At 37.1% G+C, this 15,474-nt stretch overlaps 1 protein-coding gene across 1 annotated transcript; it reads left to right on the top strand.

The window, feature by feature from the left end:
* Positions 1-9,914: 9,914 nt before the first annotated feature.
* LOC143560093 (lysine histidine transporter-like 8) lies at positions 9,915-13,603 on the top strand. Its single transcript, XM_077048475.1, has 5 exons — positions 9,915-10,342; positions 11,970-12,103; positions 12,270-12,695; positions 12,772-12,905; positions 12,983-13,603. The coding sequence occupies exons 1-5, from the start codon at positions 9,966-9,968 to the stop codon at positions 13,466-13,468; spliced, it is 1,557 nt and encodes a 518-aa protein (XP_076904590.1). The 5' UTR covers positions 9,915-9,965; the 3' UTR covers positions 13,469-13,603.
* Positions 13,604-15,474: the final 1,871 nt, after the last annotated feature.

Genomic DNA, 15,474 nt, shown 5'->3' with positions numbered 1-15,474 from the left:
GGTTTTTTTTTTTTTTTTAACATTTACATAAAGCATGGTTACTCGGGATTGATCATCCCATTCAGCTCAATAAGGTTTTGAAATCTTGATTTGTCAAACGCTTTAGTATATAAATCAGCGAAATTATCAAGCGTATCCACCTTTTCAAGCACAATCAGTTTCTTCTCAGCACAATCCCGTATAAAATGATGACGTATGTCAATATGTTTAGTTTTACTGTGCTTCACGGGATTGTTAGTTACTGAGATAGCAGCTGTGTTATCAATGCAAATAGGAGTAAGTAAGAAATTCAGACCATAGTCGCGCAACTGTTGTTGAATCCACAGAACCTGGGAGCAGCAGTTGGATGCTGCCATGTATTCTGCCTCACATGTTGAAATTGCGACTGAAGTCTGCTTCTTGCATTGCCACGACACCAATCTGCCACCTAGAAACTGACATCCTCCAGTTGTTTACTTCCGACTCTGATTGCACCCTCCATAATCAGAATCTGTGTAAGCGACTAGCTCCAAGTCTCCTCCCTTCGCGTACCACAACCCCAGCTTAGGTTTGCCTTTGAGATACCGCAAGATCCTCTTCACACCCTTCATGTGAGATTCCTTTGGGTTTGCCTGAAAACGAGCACAAAGAAAAACTGCAAACATAATATCAGGCCTAGAAGCAGTTAAGTACATTAAAGAACCTATAATAGCCCGATACTGAGTTGGGTCCACATCTGCGTCATTGTCTGTCTCAGCACCCAACTTATGGTTGACGCAGATTGGAGTATCAAATGGAGTGCTGTCCTCCATCTTGAAACGTTTGAGCACATCATGGACATACTTGGTCTGATGAATGAACATCACATCCTTATTCTGATCAACCTGCAATCCTAAAAAGAAAGTTAGTTCACCCATAGCACTCATTTCAAACCTTTTCTTCATGACGGCCTCAAACTCCTGACACATGGAGACTTGTGATGCAGCAAAGATAACGTCATCCACGTAGACTTGCACCAGCAGGAAGTCGCTTCCTTCTCTCTTGACGAACAACGTGCTATCTATCTTCCCTCTTTCAAACCCATTTTCAAGCAAGTAATCTGATAAAGTTGAGTACCAGGCACGAGGTGCCTGATGTAGTCCATACAACGCCTTACTTAGCTTGTACACGTGATCTGGAAAGTCTGGGTCAGGAAAACCCGGAGGTTGCTCAACATACACAACCTCATCAACTTTCCCATTTAGAAACGCACTTTTCACATCCAACTGAAATACCTTCATCTTCTTATATGCAGCAAATGCCAAAAACAATCTAATGGCTTCCAATCTTGCCACAGGAGCGAATACTTCATTATAATCAATCCCCTCTTGTTGATTAAAACCTTTAACGACTAGCCTCGCCTTGTTTCTTATAATAATCCCTTTCTCATCTCTCTTGCACTTAAAAACCCATTTTGTGCCTATCGCATGCATATGCTTCGGTTTTTCAACCAAAGTCCAAACTTCCATTTTCTTGAATTGAGCCAGCTCTTCTTGCATGGCTTCGACCCACGAGCTGTCCTTTAGAGCCATTTGGTAATTCTTTGGTTCAATCTGGCTGATAAAGCAGGTGTACAAGCATTCGTTGATTATGCATGTCTCCTTAATGCTTGTGTAAACACAGGTGTGCTCATTCAAGCTACGTCTTGTTTGTACACCGGAGGACACATCACCAATCACATTCTCCAAAGGGTGATCTTTATGAATTCTCGTGGTCGGAACAGAACCGACATGCAAATTGTCTTCCAAGTTAGAAGAGAGCTCGTCAATGGTTGTTTCTTGCTGAGAGTGAAACGGATTGAAAAATTCTTCTTCAGGAGAGGCAGCAGGGGTATCGACAGCATTTGATGAGGAAGGTTGACATTTATCAAACAGCTGTCTTTGCACTAGATTTTCTTCCTCATCAAGGATCATCTTCGTAGCAACTCTCTCTTCTTCTTCTGCACTATCCAAAAACGGTATGTTAAAAGACTTAAAAAGTCTATCATAGTCGAAAAACTCAGCAGGTCCGTTGCTTGGTTTTGGCGGTTTGTAACTTGTGATATCGGTGTTACACACCACCTCAACCCTGCCGGTCGATGTATTAAAGACACGTTTGTTGGGAGTCGCAACAACATAACCGACTAAGATTCCTTCATCGGCTACTTCACCAAATTTAGAATTTGTCTTTAAAATCGAACAAGGGGACCCGAATGGTTCAAGACCACTCAAGTTGGGCTTCCTCCCATGCATAAGCTCATAACACGTTTTATTAAGTCTTTTAACAGTCAAGACTCTATTCAGGATATAACAGGCTGTAGCAACAGCTTTAGCCCAGAACACCACAGGAAGCTTCGAATCAGCCAGCATAGTTCTGGCTCCTTCAATTAACGTTCTATTCTTCCTCTTAGCCACTCCATTCTGTTGCGGAGTATACGGAGCGCTGTATTGGTGTTCAATCCCTTTCTGAAGGCAGAAGATCTCCATTTCAAAATTCTTGAACTCCGTTCCATTGTCACTCCTGATGAACTTAACCCTTTTATCCATAACGTTCTCAACTTTGGTAATCAAATTCTTCACCATCTGAGCCGTTTCATCTTTTGATTTCAGGAAATATACCCACGAATATCGTGAGTAATCATCAGTGATCACCAAGCAATAAGAAGTACCTCCTAGACTTTTTGCATTCACGGGACCGAAGAGATCCATGTGAAGCAATTCTAGAGTACTGACAATAGAATTGACCTTCTTGGTGTGATGGGATTTCTTGTGCTGTTTTCCCTTCTTGCACGGTAGACATTTGTCTTCAAAGTTGAAACTTTTCAAGGGAACGCCCAGCACAAGTCCATTCTTGACAATGTGGTTCATCTTCCGAAGATGAATGTGCCCCATTCTCCTATGCCACAATTCGGACTCCGTTTCGCTCGCTTTTTTCATAAGGCATGATTCTTCCGTGGCCATTTCAGTCGACCTCATATCCATAATATACGTATTTCTATCACGTGGAGCCCTCATCACAATCCACTCCTCTGGTATCTGAAAACCAGGATGTAACACAATCGCCTCATTCTTTGTAAAATGAACGGTGTACTCCTTATCACAGATCTGCGACACACTCAGCAGATTGTGCTTCAATTCTTCGACAAAGTTTACTTTTTCTAGAGTCATCTTTCCATTAGACACCGTTCCCATTCCTGTAATCTTGCCTCCACTTTCTCCTGCAAAGCTCACTCTCCCTCCTTGAACAGGTTTCAAATCGTGTAACAAGTTTTTGTTACCCGTCATGTGCCGGGAACTGCCGCTATCCACAACCCAAAGATTATTGGCAGCCCTGTTCAACTGTTCCTGCACGATTAAAGCAAAAGATTAGAATCTAGGGACCCAAGACCAATTGGTCTTGGATCTGTACATCCCGAACTTTGGCTTTCCAAAGTTAGTCTCTGTATAATTCCTGTAGGTCCTATTAGTATACCTCCTTGTAGATTGATTGTGAGGCCTTCCAAACCTTTGTGAATTGAAAGAATTATAGCTTGTGGTTTGGTTATTAGCAGTGTAAAACTGAGATTGGTTTCTTTGAAAACCTGAATTTGTCACATTTCTGAATTTTGAATGGTTTTCATTTTTACCAGTATTATGATTACCATTAGACTTATTCTCAATTTTAGTAGGCCTCACACCTCTGAATCTCTGCTTCAGAGGGCAATCTGCAACTAGGTGCCCTAATTGATTACACCTAAAACAACACCTATGTTCAACCTTTTTATCAACAGGTGTTTTAGATGTCGAGACATTATTACCGCCCGTTTGTCTCACATAAGGTGGGACATACGGGTTTAGCGGAGACTTCTTTTCAGATGTTTTCTTTATCTCTCCACATTTTGGTAATACTTCCCCTTGATTTGTCTCACTCGACTCAGAAGACTTGTCCGAGTTAGATGAGACAGGACTCGGAGCAGAAATTTTAACACTTGCAACAGGCTTACTAACTTCTGGTTCTTTAGTAGTAACTGGAATTTGAACTGTCTGAACAACCTCAAAGTCAACAGATTTCTGAACACTAGGATTAAAAGTGTAATTGTGATTATAAGGTGGTGGAACCTCATGATAACCAATTCCTCCCCTCTTAACAGAGGAACCTTGATCACTAACAAGGTGATCAAGAATAGCAGAGGAATTTCTGAACTGCTCAAGTTTTCTATTCAGTTCCACCACTTTCACCTGGTGATCAGCAATCTGTTTTTATCTTTCAGCTATTAGCTTGGTTTTTTCTTCCAAAACTTCATAGCTTAGATCAATCACTTGTATTTTTTCAGCAAGTTTTGTTTTTAGACTTTAAATATCCTTTTCACAAGCTTTTATTTTAACTTTATAGCTATTTTCTCTTGCTTTAGTAAAGTGATACCAATTGTAGGTTCCCTGGACGGATCAACACGAGATATCTCGATCTACGTAGGTGCGGAATCCCTGCGTAGGTCGTTACGAGCGTAGAAGACACGAATAGATCAAACACGATACGATAAACAAACACGTTATATTATAACCAAAACACGTGATACGATATCACTATTACAGACCCGAACTCTCTGGTTCAACTATCGTTCAACTAACAACTGTTTCAACAACTTTACTCAAACAAAACCGTAACCTATTTAAATACACGACAACTTCGCCTGGCATGTTCAGGCGAAGTTGTCCATAACTTCGCTTGACTAACAAGTTTGCCTAAACAGCGAACTTGTCAGTAACTTTGCTTAAGGCATATAAAACATAATTAATCATTACAGACTCAATTACAGACACTAGACTATGAACTACTGACATTATGCACCAACAAGTTGACCCGTTTTAACATGCTTTACAGGTGAGCCCAAGTTGGAATAATTTGCTTATGTGCTCGGTGCTAGAATGGAAGTGAATCGCTGTACATAGACGCTAGCATATATATTAAAGAATAAGCAATCACGTGAACTGGTTATGTGATTTTCATCTAGTTTGTAAACTTAGTACCAAACCATGTAATATGATGTAAATTAGTTTGTTGAATTTCTTTATAAACAATGTAGTTGATACCAGTGTTATCTGTTACATTTCTGTATTACGCTTCCGCATTTACCTAGTCGGGGTGTGACATATATTTTTAATTTTATAATAAAAATCCCATTAATAGTTGGAAAAAAAACACACACACATATATATATATATATATATTAAGGCGCTGTTTGGTTTTTCAGAGATAAAATGTCTGCAGTCTGCGGATCACCTCTGTAGATATCTATAGCAGAAGAGGTGGACCAAATCTCTGCAGTCTGCAACAAGAAGACTGTTTGTTTTTTAACATCTGCAGACTGTTAAAATAAACTGAAATTATGAAATTTAAATAAAAAAAGTCTTCAACATCCAAATTTAAATAATAGTCAACAATACCACAAACTGAAATAATATTCATAATACCACAAATATTTTTTAAATCATTTATTCCGTACTTTGCATTAACTGCTCAACAATTTCATCTCGTAACTGAGTCATATATTCCCGATCAGATGCAGTTCCAAGTGCTTCAACCTCGTCTTCATCAGCATCAATTTGTCCACGGCTATTTCCAAGCGACACATCGGGTTGATCGTATTGTGTAAACACCTCATCGTCCAAACCTTGTTTCCTAATAAAATTATGTAGCGCGAAACATGCAACGGTAACGTTCCTTTGTGTTTCCAATGGAAATGGTGTCATCCTCTTCAATATAGGGAATCTTGCTTTCAAGACACCAAAAGCACGCTCAATGACGTTTCGTAGTTTTGCATGTGCATGACTAAATTTTTCTTTATTGGTTAACACACGTCTCCGACAAAAATCTCCAAGCCAATACCTCACATTACGATATGGAGCCATAAATCCTCGTATGTGTGCATACGCGGCGTCACAAAGATAGTATTTATCTGTAAATATTTACAATTAATTACAGTATTAAACTAACATAAAAATAATTAACAAACAATAAACATACCTAATGGTGGAAATGGGAATGGCGCATGTGGATCTGATAATGCATCTGATAATATTCTAGAATCATGTGCCACCCCTTCCCATCCGGCCACAAGAAAAGTGAAAATCATGTTAAAATCACAAATTACTAATTCGTTTTGGTAACAATCACCCTTCCCCTTCCTCTATATTAATTTTGTTGCCTAGTAAGAACAACAACATGTGTCAAGGTCCCATCTAGTGCACCAACCGCTCCTTTAAAAATCTTTCGGGCCTCTTGTTATGTCCCGGAATGTTTGGATTCGGATTGAAAGAAGTTGGTACTATCATATCTTTAGCGAAAAGCATCATTTTATCCAACACTTCATGATAGAATTTATGAATTGTTTGCTTTGAGTGTTGAAATCTACGCTTGATAACCGGAATAATTTGTTCTAAAATGTGCACATAGATGGACAAATGATTCACGGGACATGCGTAGCAATTCAATGCATTGTTTGGAATTTCCTTGCAATAACTCTAACGTGTATTTATGTCCCGTCATTGCCGAATCATTGTCTCGTTTTCGTTTCAAGCCCCTCTTCCAAAAAAAAAGCGGATATACAAGTACATAACAACTACCAGAAGTATTTTCTCATCATTATTCATTATGAACCTGTTAATAAAACATAAACAACCATGTCATATAGTTATAACAAAGTAACCATTATCATAAAGCATAAACAACCATGTCACATAGCCATAAAAAAACATACAATGTATTCAACATAACCAAAAAGCATAGAATGTTTTCAACATAACTAAAAACAAATATGTTTTCAACAAAACAAAAAAAAAACATACACCAAAAGCAAATAATGTTTTCAACAAAACCCATATTCTTCACTACTTCATAAGTCCTAAATTTTTTGCCGTCATCTCGATCCACCCTTTTAACACGTCGGGAACATTTGGCAATGCCATCCACGCCTCTCTCATGTCCGAGGACATTCCAAAAATATGAAAAACAACCAAATATAGTGGGTTTCTCTGCTCTAACCCAACCAAATTTAACTTCTCAGAACATTCAATAACTGTTGTAACTGTTGGGCGTTTTTCTCTAGTCAAATGTCGCAAAGAATTTTGCATGTCAAGTGCTAAATCCTCAAGAGTGACATATGATGATGATTTTGAGGTTTTAGCCCTTTTGGGGGTACGCTCGGGAGTAGGCTCGGTAGTTGGCCCGATAGCAGGAGTAGTGCCGACATCATCTTCTGTGTCGGCAAAAATGTTGTCCATAATTATCAATGATTGGACCGATTGGAGCCGATGACAAGAGGATGATCCAACCACTGATGTTTGGGTTGAGGTCCACTTGCGATTCCCCGTGGCAATATTATCATCAAACAGTTGTGCACAAAGTTTCGGAAATGTTAATGGAGTTGTTTTTAAGGATGCAGCTTTCACATGCCCTTAAAAGATTATTGGTAGATGTTAAAAAATAAACTAGGGGTGGACCTTAAGGTAGAGATAGATGTTAAAAAATAAAAATATATGAACATACCTTCTTAAATTTTTCCCATTCCTCGTTCGTTAAGGTAAAGGTATTTGTTTGAGGGTTGTAGATGTTGCAGGTTTTGTTTTTCAAATACACTCATCCTATGTATTTGGCTTTAAGATTATCATAGGCGTTTTTCACTTGTTTTTTTGAAAAATCCAACCCAAACTTTTCCTTAAGAACACTTTTTACCTTAGGCCATGAGTCTTTGTGCAAACTCAACCCTTTTTTACCCACAGTGTTTATCTCTTCAATGCAAGTTTCTAATAAACATTTTATTTTCTCATTCGACCGTTGTTGTTTCTCTCCCATTTTTATGATCAACTAACAAGAAAATTCTATTAAAATAACAATTCATCGAACCTAAACTTTCTACAAACTTTATTCAACAACAACTAATAACAATATTCAACAAACCTAAACTTTCTACAAACTAATAACAATCTAACAAAACTAACAAAAACCTTTAACAATTAACAAAAAACTACAAACTTTATTTAACAACTAATAACAATATTCAACAAACTTAAACTTTCTACAAATTAATAACAATCTAACAAAACTAACAAAAACCTTTAACAATTAACAAAAAACTACAAACTTTATTCAACAAAAAACTAATAACAATATTCAAAAAACCTAAACTTTCTACAAACTATTAACAATCTAACCAAATTAATAAAAAAACTTTAACAACTAACAAAAATTAAAACTTTAACAATGTAACATAATCTAACAAAGTTAACAAAAAACTATCAAAATCTAACAATAAACTTTAACAATCTAATAATCTAACAAAGTTAACAAAAATCTAACAAAATATTTCAATCTAAAACTTTAGCAATCTAACAAAATCACTTATGAAATTCAAACAAAAGGTAATAGATAATAACATGAGAGGGAAAGAGAGAAGCAAACCTGTTGGAGAGGAAAATTTGGCGGCGGATCTGTGGTGGAGAGGGAGAGAAGCCGCGGATCTGTGTGAAGAGAGAGAGAGGTATGACGGCGGTGGAGGGTGGCCGGCGGTGGAGGCGAAGAGAAGGAGAAGATGAGGGTGGAGCTGCACTAGGGTTTGAGAGGAGGGTGTTAAGTTTTGTTGTCTGATGAAAAAAATAAGAAGATGATGAGAAGAGGTGGGAAGTGGGTTGAACAACACTTATAGGAGAAGAGGGCGTGAAGAGGTTTTTTAATGAAATGCTTTTGGGAAAACAAAAACACTGCAGACCACAACGTCTGCGCTTGGTCTGCGCGGCGCATACAAAAGTGGTCTGGAAGAGTTTTTGAGGAAAAACAAACAACCCCTAAGTTGACCATATTACGGACACTACTCCATTGCATTTAGAAAAAAACATATTTAAATGTATTTATGATACGTTTTTTTGTGTAATAAAAATCTCATTTTAAAATTTTTAGAGGCTCTACAAGTTTTGCAACATGTCACTAGTTTACTGGTTTATAAGTTGGCAAGTTTATAAGCTTACAAGCTACTTGTTTACGAGATTGCATCTTCTGGGTTTGTGAGTTTACAAGCATACAGGTATACAATTTTATGATTTTACATGTTCATAAACTTTGTTGCAGAAGTGATTTTGTTTAAAAATCTTTTACACAACTCTCCGTTAGTAACGACAACTTGAAAGAACCCTGTAAGGTTTATCAGGGAATGTAAGTCTCAACTTATTGGGAATGTATAAGTTGCTGTTATTAACAACTTCTGCCATGTTTTTGTCAAGTTGCAATTAATATTGGAAATATATGCAAGTTGTCATTAATTAGCAAAGAAAACTTCTGACAAGCTACTGTTAGTAATGGCAAATTAATGTCAAGTTGTCATTACTAATAGCAACTTCTGAAAACGCATAGTCACATAAATTCTTGCGTTAAATCACGAATTGTTGAATTAAGTTGAGAACAATAAATACATGCATGTAATAATAAATACATACATCTTTTACCAAACGAATACATATACATGCATGCATTTGTTTTACCAAACCATATACTTATATCAGATGTATGCATCTTTTTAACATGGTGAGAAACAAAACAACACGAACAAAATTTCTTCATTTATACAAACAAATTTTCTTCTTCTCGTTAATTCTTTCGTTTTAACAAACAGTTCACGAACTATTCGCTCCTCGTTAAGTTGGTTTATATCCCTAGTCACAATTGCACACAAAAAGTTAATAGAGGGTTCAAACTGTAAAACTGACTTGTCCTTAGAAAAACGACACACGTAGTAATATCATACACATCATCACAAAGATTCTCACTCAGTCCAGCCCACCACCACTCTCACTTTCACTCGAGATCCACCACAAAACCCATCCAACGGCCACAATCTCACCCTCCCAGACTCCTATAAATAATTTACACATCCAACCCTCTCAGTTCTCGTACTGGAACCAACGTTGTTGTCGCCTACTCGCCTGTCGGTGCAGTTAAACATGGAGGAAAGACCAGAAACGGAGTTGATATCGATACCAGCAACACCAGACACACAAACGCCGTCAGGACAGAGGTCACCTAGACCAATGTCGGTTAAGGAAGGTGGGAATAAGTCGTCGACGGCGTGGACACCAACGTCGTTTATTTCTCCGAGGTTTTTGAGTCCCATTGGTACGCCGATGAAGAGGGTGTTGGTGAATATGAAAGGGTATTTGGAAGAAGTGGGACATTTGACGAAGCTTAACCCGCAAGATGCATGGCTTCCGATTACGGAGTCAAGGAATGGTAATGCGCATTATGCTGCGTTTCATAATCTTAATGCTGGTGTTGGGTTTCAGGCTCTGGTTTTGCCTGTTGCCTTTTCTTTTCTTGGATGGTAAGTGTTTCTTTCTTTATGTTTTAACTTTTTTTTTAAACAGTTTTAGTGAAACTGGTTGTCCGGAATTCACTTGTGTAAACCGGTTGCCCACACACTTGCGTTTACCAAGTATTTGACTTTCTTATGTTTAACTAGTGAATTAATAAGTTTACATCTAATTGTCATTACTTCATTTTAGCAGTGAAAGTTATGTAATTTATGTCCATTTATGTTATGTTACCAATTAAATGTGTAAATATAACAACTACCTTTAAATGTGAGTGAATACGCGTATAATAATAAATACACGTATAATATAAGTATAAGTTTGTAACAATTATGTTTTTTTTCTTTTTTTTTTTGGTTATTGGATTTAAATACTAATAATTTTCACTCGTTGGCCGGAAACACCCTCAATTAACAAAATGCTTACCACCACTCTCATCGTTCACTTTATTTTCTAGTATTCACAAACTAATATGAAACTTAGTTTTATATTTTATGATATGACATTTTGTAACCGAGTGTCAGAAGAAAATAAGATGAAGGTTGTGAATGGTACTAAATATTTCGTTAACTGAGAGTGTTCCCGGCCAATGAAAGAAGTATTTAAGTCCTATAACCTTTTTTTTCTTTTTGTAATATTCAGTAAAAACAGTAAGTACAGAAAAAGAAAATATCTATAAATTTTTTTCGGATAAAATTGATATTATTATAATAATATGTTTGGGTCTCTCGTTTTGTTTTATTTCTTTTTTCTTTCGGTAAAGTCACCGTGATTCCTTTTCTTCATCGATAACATCATGATAAAGTGTATTCTGTCCCTCCTTTTATTATTTAACTTGAAAGTTAAAGTTATATAGATTCGTGTGACATTATTGTTGACCAGTTATTAATTTTCAACCGTCAATTTCAATCGCAAACACTTGGTTTCCTGCTTTCATGGTAGAGTTTTTTTTTTTTGTATTTTGAGAATAAACACACTTTGAGTTAATGTTTAAGTATTTAAAACACATTAACTAAGATTATTAATAAGTATTAATTTTTTAAACTAAAGTTTTAACAAAACAAATAAAATAAAAATACATATGATATAAATTAACTCAAAATGAAATGGTAAAATGTATTTATTTATTATGCACGGAGAAGGCCTACAAATGTACAAAATTGTCGTGTACGATTAGGTCATTTGTTAACATATTAGACGTCAAATCATTTAATGTTTTACTATTATTGGGTGAACATGTACTACTCTCACTTTGGTCTCTAGTTTTCACTTCTATTGGGTGAACATGTGCATAGCAATGTGTCGACTCCAAAGGGGCAGGGGTATGTTTTTAGCAGGTTAGGGTTTGCAATTCAGAAAGGGGTGGCGGCGCAGCTTGTTGCCCGCCTACCTGCTATATTGATGTAATATCTATGTTTCATCAGTAGAAATAAATAAAATATAAGATTTATATACTGTCATTAAAACTTAACTTTTTTATTTATCATTTATTTGTTTGCTTATTGTTTGAAAGTTATTATAATTAAGTTCTCTTATTTAAGATTTTGATAAAGAAGTTTTTGCTGAATAATGTGTTAAGTAAAGTACTACATGATTTTAAGAAACGATTATTGGCATTTATTATATGGGTTTATACAGGAGTTGGGGCATAGTGTCATTAACCATAGCATACTTTTGGCAATTATACACTTTGTGGATCTTGGTACAACTTCATGAAGCAGTTCCAGGAAAGAGGTACAACCGATATGTGGAACTCGCTCAAGCCGCTTTTGGTAATTCACATCCACTTTAATAAATATTTTACGCAAATTGGATTTTAATAATCTCAATTTTAATCAGTTAACAAATATTAATTCATATTAACACGTATCTTATTTGTTAGTAGTTCATAGTTACCATTTTGAATCTAATTCAAAATATCGAACGCATTTTGTTTAGGGGAACGGGCCGGGTTATGGTTAGCTCTATTCCCTACGGTTTACTTATCGGCAGGAACCGCAACAGCGTTAATTCTTATTGGAGGCGAGACCATGAAACTCTTCTTCCAGATCGTTTGTGGACCGCTCTGCACCTCAAATCCGTTAACCACGGTCGAGTGGTATCTGGTTTTCACTTCCTTATGCATCGTGTTGTCTCAACTCCCGAACCTGAACTCCATCGCTGGCCTTTCACTCATAGGAGCAATCACTGCCATCTTTTACTCGACCATGGTTTGGGTTCTATCGGTTAGCCAACAACGCCCACCCAACGTCTCATACGAACCGGTCCCATTACCTTCATTTTCAGCCTCCATTTTTACATTTCTTAATGCACTCGGTATCATTGCATTTGCATTTAGAGGCCACAATCTTGTTCTTGAGATTCAGATATGTAATATGTTAATGTTTGACCATAGAAATGATCAAAGCAATCTAAAGCGTGTGTTTTACGGTAATTGTTTAGTCTACGATGCCGTCAACGTTCAAGCATCCGGCTCATGTGCCAATGTGGAAAGGAGCCAAGGTTGCATATTTCTTCATTGCAATGTGTTTATTCCCAGTGGCAATTGGAGGGTTTTGGGCTTATGGAAACCTTGTAAGTGTATCACATTTTATATAATCGTATTTGTAAACGAATCACAAAATTTAAACATTATGTTTTGTATTTTTCAGATGCCATCAGGAGGGATTTTAAATGCGTTGTTTGCGTTCCACAGTCATGATATTTCAAGAGGACTACTTGCGATAACATTCCTACTAGTTGTTTTCAGCTGCTTGAGTAGCTTTCAGATATACTCCATGCCAGTATTCGACAGTTTTGAAGCTAGCTACACGAGCCGCACGAACCGACCATGCTCAGTGTGGGTGCGATCAGGCTTCCGAGTGGTCTACGGGTTTATCAATTTCTTTATCGGTATAGCACTCCCTTTCCTCTCGAGCCTTGCTGGTTTGTTAGGAGGGTTAACGCTTCCAGTCACATTCGCATACCCGTGTTTCATGTGGGTTCTTATCAAGAAACCTGCCAAATATAGCTTCAACTGGTACTTTAATTGGACACTCGGGTGGCTCGGTATTGCTTTCAGTTTAGCATTTTCGTTAGGTGGAATTTGGAGCATGGTCAATAGTGGACTTAAGCTGAAGTTCTTTAAACCAATCTAATGGTAATTGCTCAATGGCTGATTGCAATTGTTTAGATAATTATATGTTATGCGACTATAAGTTGTTTGAAATATATTGTATCATCTTGTGGTATTTAGAGCCATAGTTTTAAGTATCAACGCGCACAATACTAAAGTTTCCCAAGAAATTCTATTAAAGAAGGTGTTACTGGAATAACTAATTTAGGTAAATGAAATAGAAGATTGAGAAACAAAATTAAAAAGAAAGACAAGAATTTGGTCTAGGGCTGGAGGTACAAATGGTCTCTTTAAAAAATATTTTACAAGTAAATGCGCACTTTTTATACGGCGCAATTGTTAAGAGTAATATTGGGAGAAGACGAAAGGAAACCGTCCCTCCCAAAGAGGTTGAGGTTCTTGTCGCATAAACAACAAAAGTTGTAGACAAGGGACTAATTAATGAGTTGTGAGTTAGTTATTTTAAAAGAAAAAAATAATAATGTGTATTAATCAGGTCTAGTTTACATATGCAGTTCTAGATATGAAATTTAATTGCTTTAGTAAGCATTTTAAATAATAAGCAAACCAATTTTTGTTATCGATCAGTCAGTGTTCAGTCTTAAGAAACTGACTCAAAAAAGTTGTGGGTCAGAGCAAACCCTGACTTACATACATGCATCAATCTATCTGTTAGCTACAAATTGTAAGAACATAGAAATTCAGAGAAGAAAGGAAAATTCCCAAATCATAGCTGTTCATCTCATTAACAACCAGGGTAGTTATACAACTGACAACGACTAACGAACAGCTAATTCGTTCAACTAATACATTCGGACACGATTGACCCTTGAACAATCTAACAATTACATTTAACCCCCTCAATTATTGTTTATTAGCTAACAAAACTTCCCCCCCCCCCCCCCCCCCCCAAAAACGAATTCTTGTCCTCAAGAATTAAACTCTGGAAAACGTAATTCAAACTCATTTAAATCTTCCCAAGTAGCATCTTCCAACGGTAGGCCTTGCCAGTGAACCAGCACCTGAGTAGCTAGACGATTAAGCTTGCGAACCAACCGACGGTCAACAATCGAATGAGGTTGCAACAAAAATCTTGGACCAGTAGGCAATGGAATGGAAGGCTGATGGTGGCCATAAGCTGGTTTCAATAAGGACACATGAAATACAGGGTGTAGCTGCTTCTCCTCCACTGGTAAGTCCAATTTGTAAGCTACCGTACCCATTTTCTCTACGATCAAAAAAGGCCCAAAATACTTGGGACCCAATTTAGAATGCTTAATCTTTCTCAATGAATTTTGAACAAAAGGATGCAGTTTTAGGTACACCCAATTGCCAATTTCAAACTGCCTTTCACTTCTTTTTTTATCTGCATATTGTTTCATCCTGTTCCTTGTTTGAGACAAATTATGCTTTAGGTTAGTGATCATCACTTCCCTATCTTGATGGAATGATTCCACAGCTTCCACACTAGTATCATAAGGTACATAAGGAATGTGTATAGGAGGAGGGAGCCCATACAAAGCCTCAAAAGGACTCATTTTTAGTGATGAATGATAAGTACTATTATACCACCATTCGGCTAAACTGAGTCATTTAAGCCACTGATTAGGAGACTGCATGCACATACACCTTAAGTAGGTCTCTAAACACCTATTCAATACCTCAGTTTGTCCATTACTCTGAGGATGATAGGCAGTAGAATATGCTAACTGAACCCCTTGCAACCGCATAAACTCTTTCCAAAATTGGCTCAGAAATATAGGATCTCTGTCAGAGACTATAGTCATAGGACACCCATGTAGTTTACAAACATTATCCAAAAATACAGTAGCCACTTGAGATGCATTAAAAGGATGAGCTAGTGCAATGAAATGAGCATATTTAGTTAAGCAGTCTACAACCACCAATACAGTATCCTTACCTTGCACCTTTGGCAGCCCAGATACAAAGTCCATAGAAATGTCTGTAAACACATGAGTAGGAACTGGTAGTGGCTGCAACATACCCGGAGTGGCTATTGGCTCATAT

This window comes from Bidens hawaiensis, unplaced genomic scaffold (assembly GCF_021521415.1).
Source record: "Bidens hawaiensis isolate Kalapana, Puna unplaced genomic scaffold, B.hawaiensis_p1.1 tig00020220_1, whole genome shotgun sequence".
Taxonomy (NCBI): Eukaryota; Viridiplantae; Streptophyta; class Magnoliopsida; order Asterales; family Asteraceae; genus Bidens; species Bidens hawaiensis.
Note: the sequence above shows the minus strand (reverse complement) of the source record. Positions and strands in the feature narration are given on the sequence as shown.

Excerpts from the sequence above, each read along its gene's own strand:
- LOC143560093 (XM_077048475.1), top strand. The coding sequence starts at position 9,966 with ATGGAGGAAAGACCAGAAACGGAGTTGATATCGATACCAGCAACACCA. Across the intron at positions 12,696-12,771 it reads CAATCTTGTTCTTGAGATTC|AGTCTACGATGCCGTCAACG; the intron begins AGATATGTAATA and ends CGGTAATTGTTT. Across the intron at positions 12,906-12,982 it reads TTTGGGCTTATGGAAACCTT|ATGCCATCAGGAGGGATTTT; the intron begins GTAAGTGTATCA and ends TGTATTTTTCAG.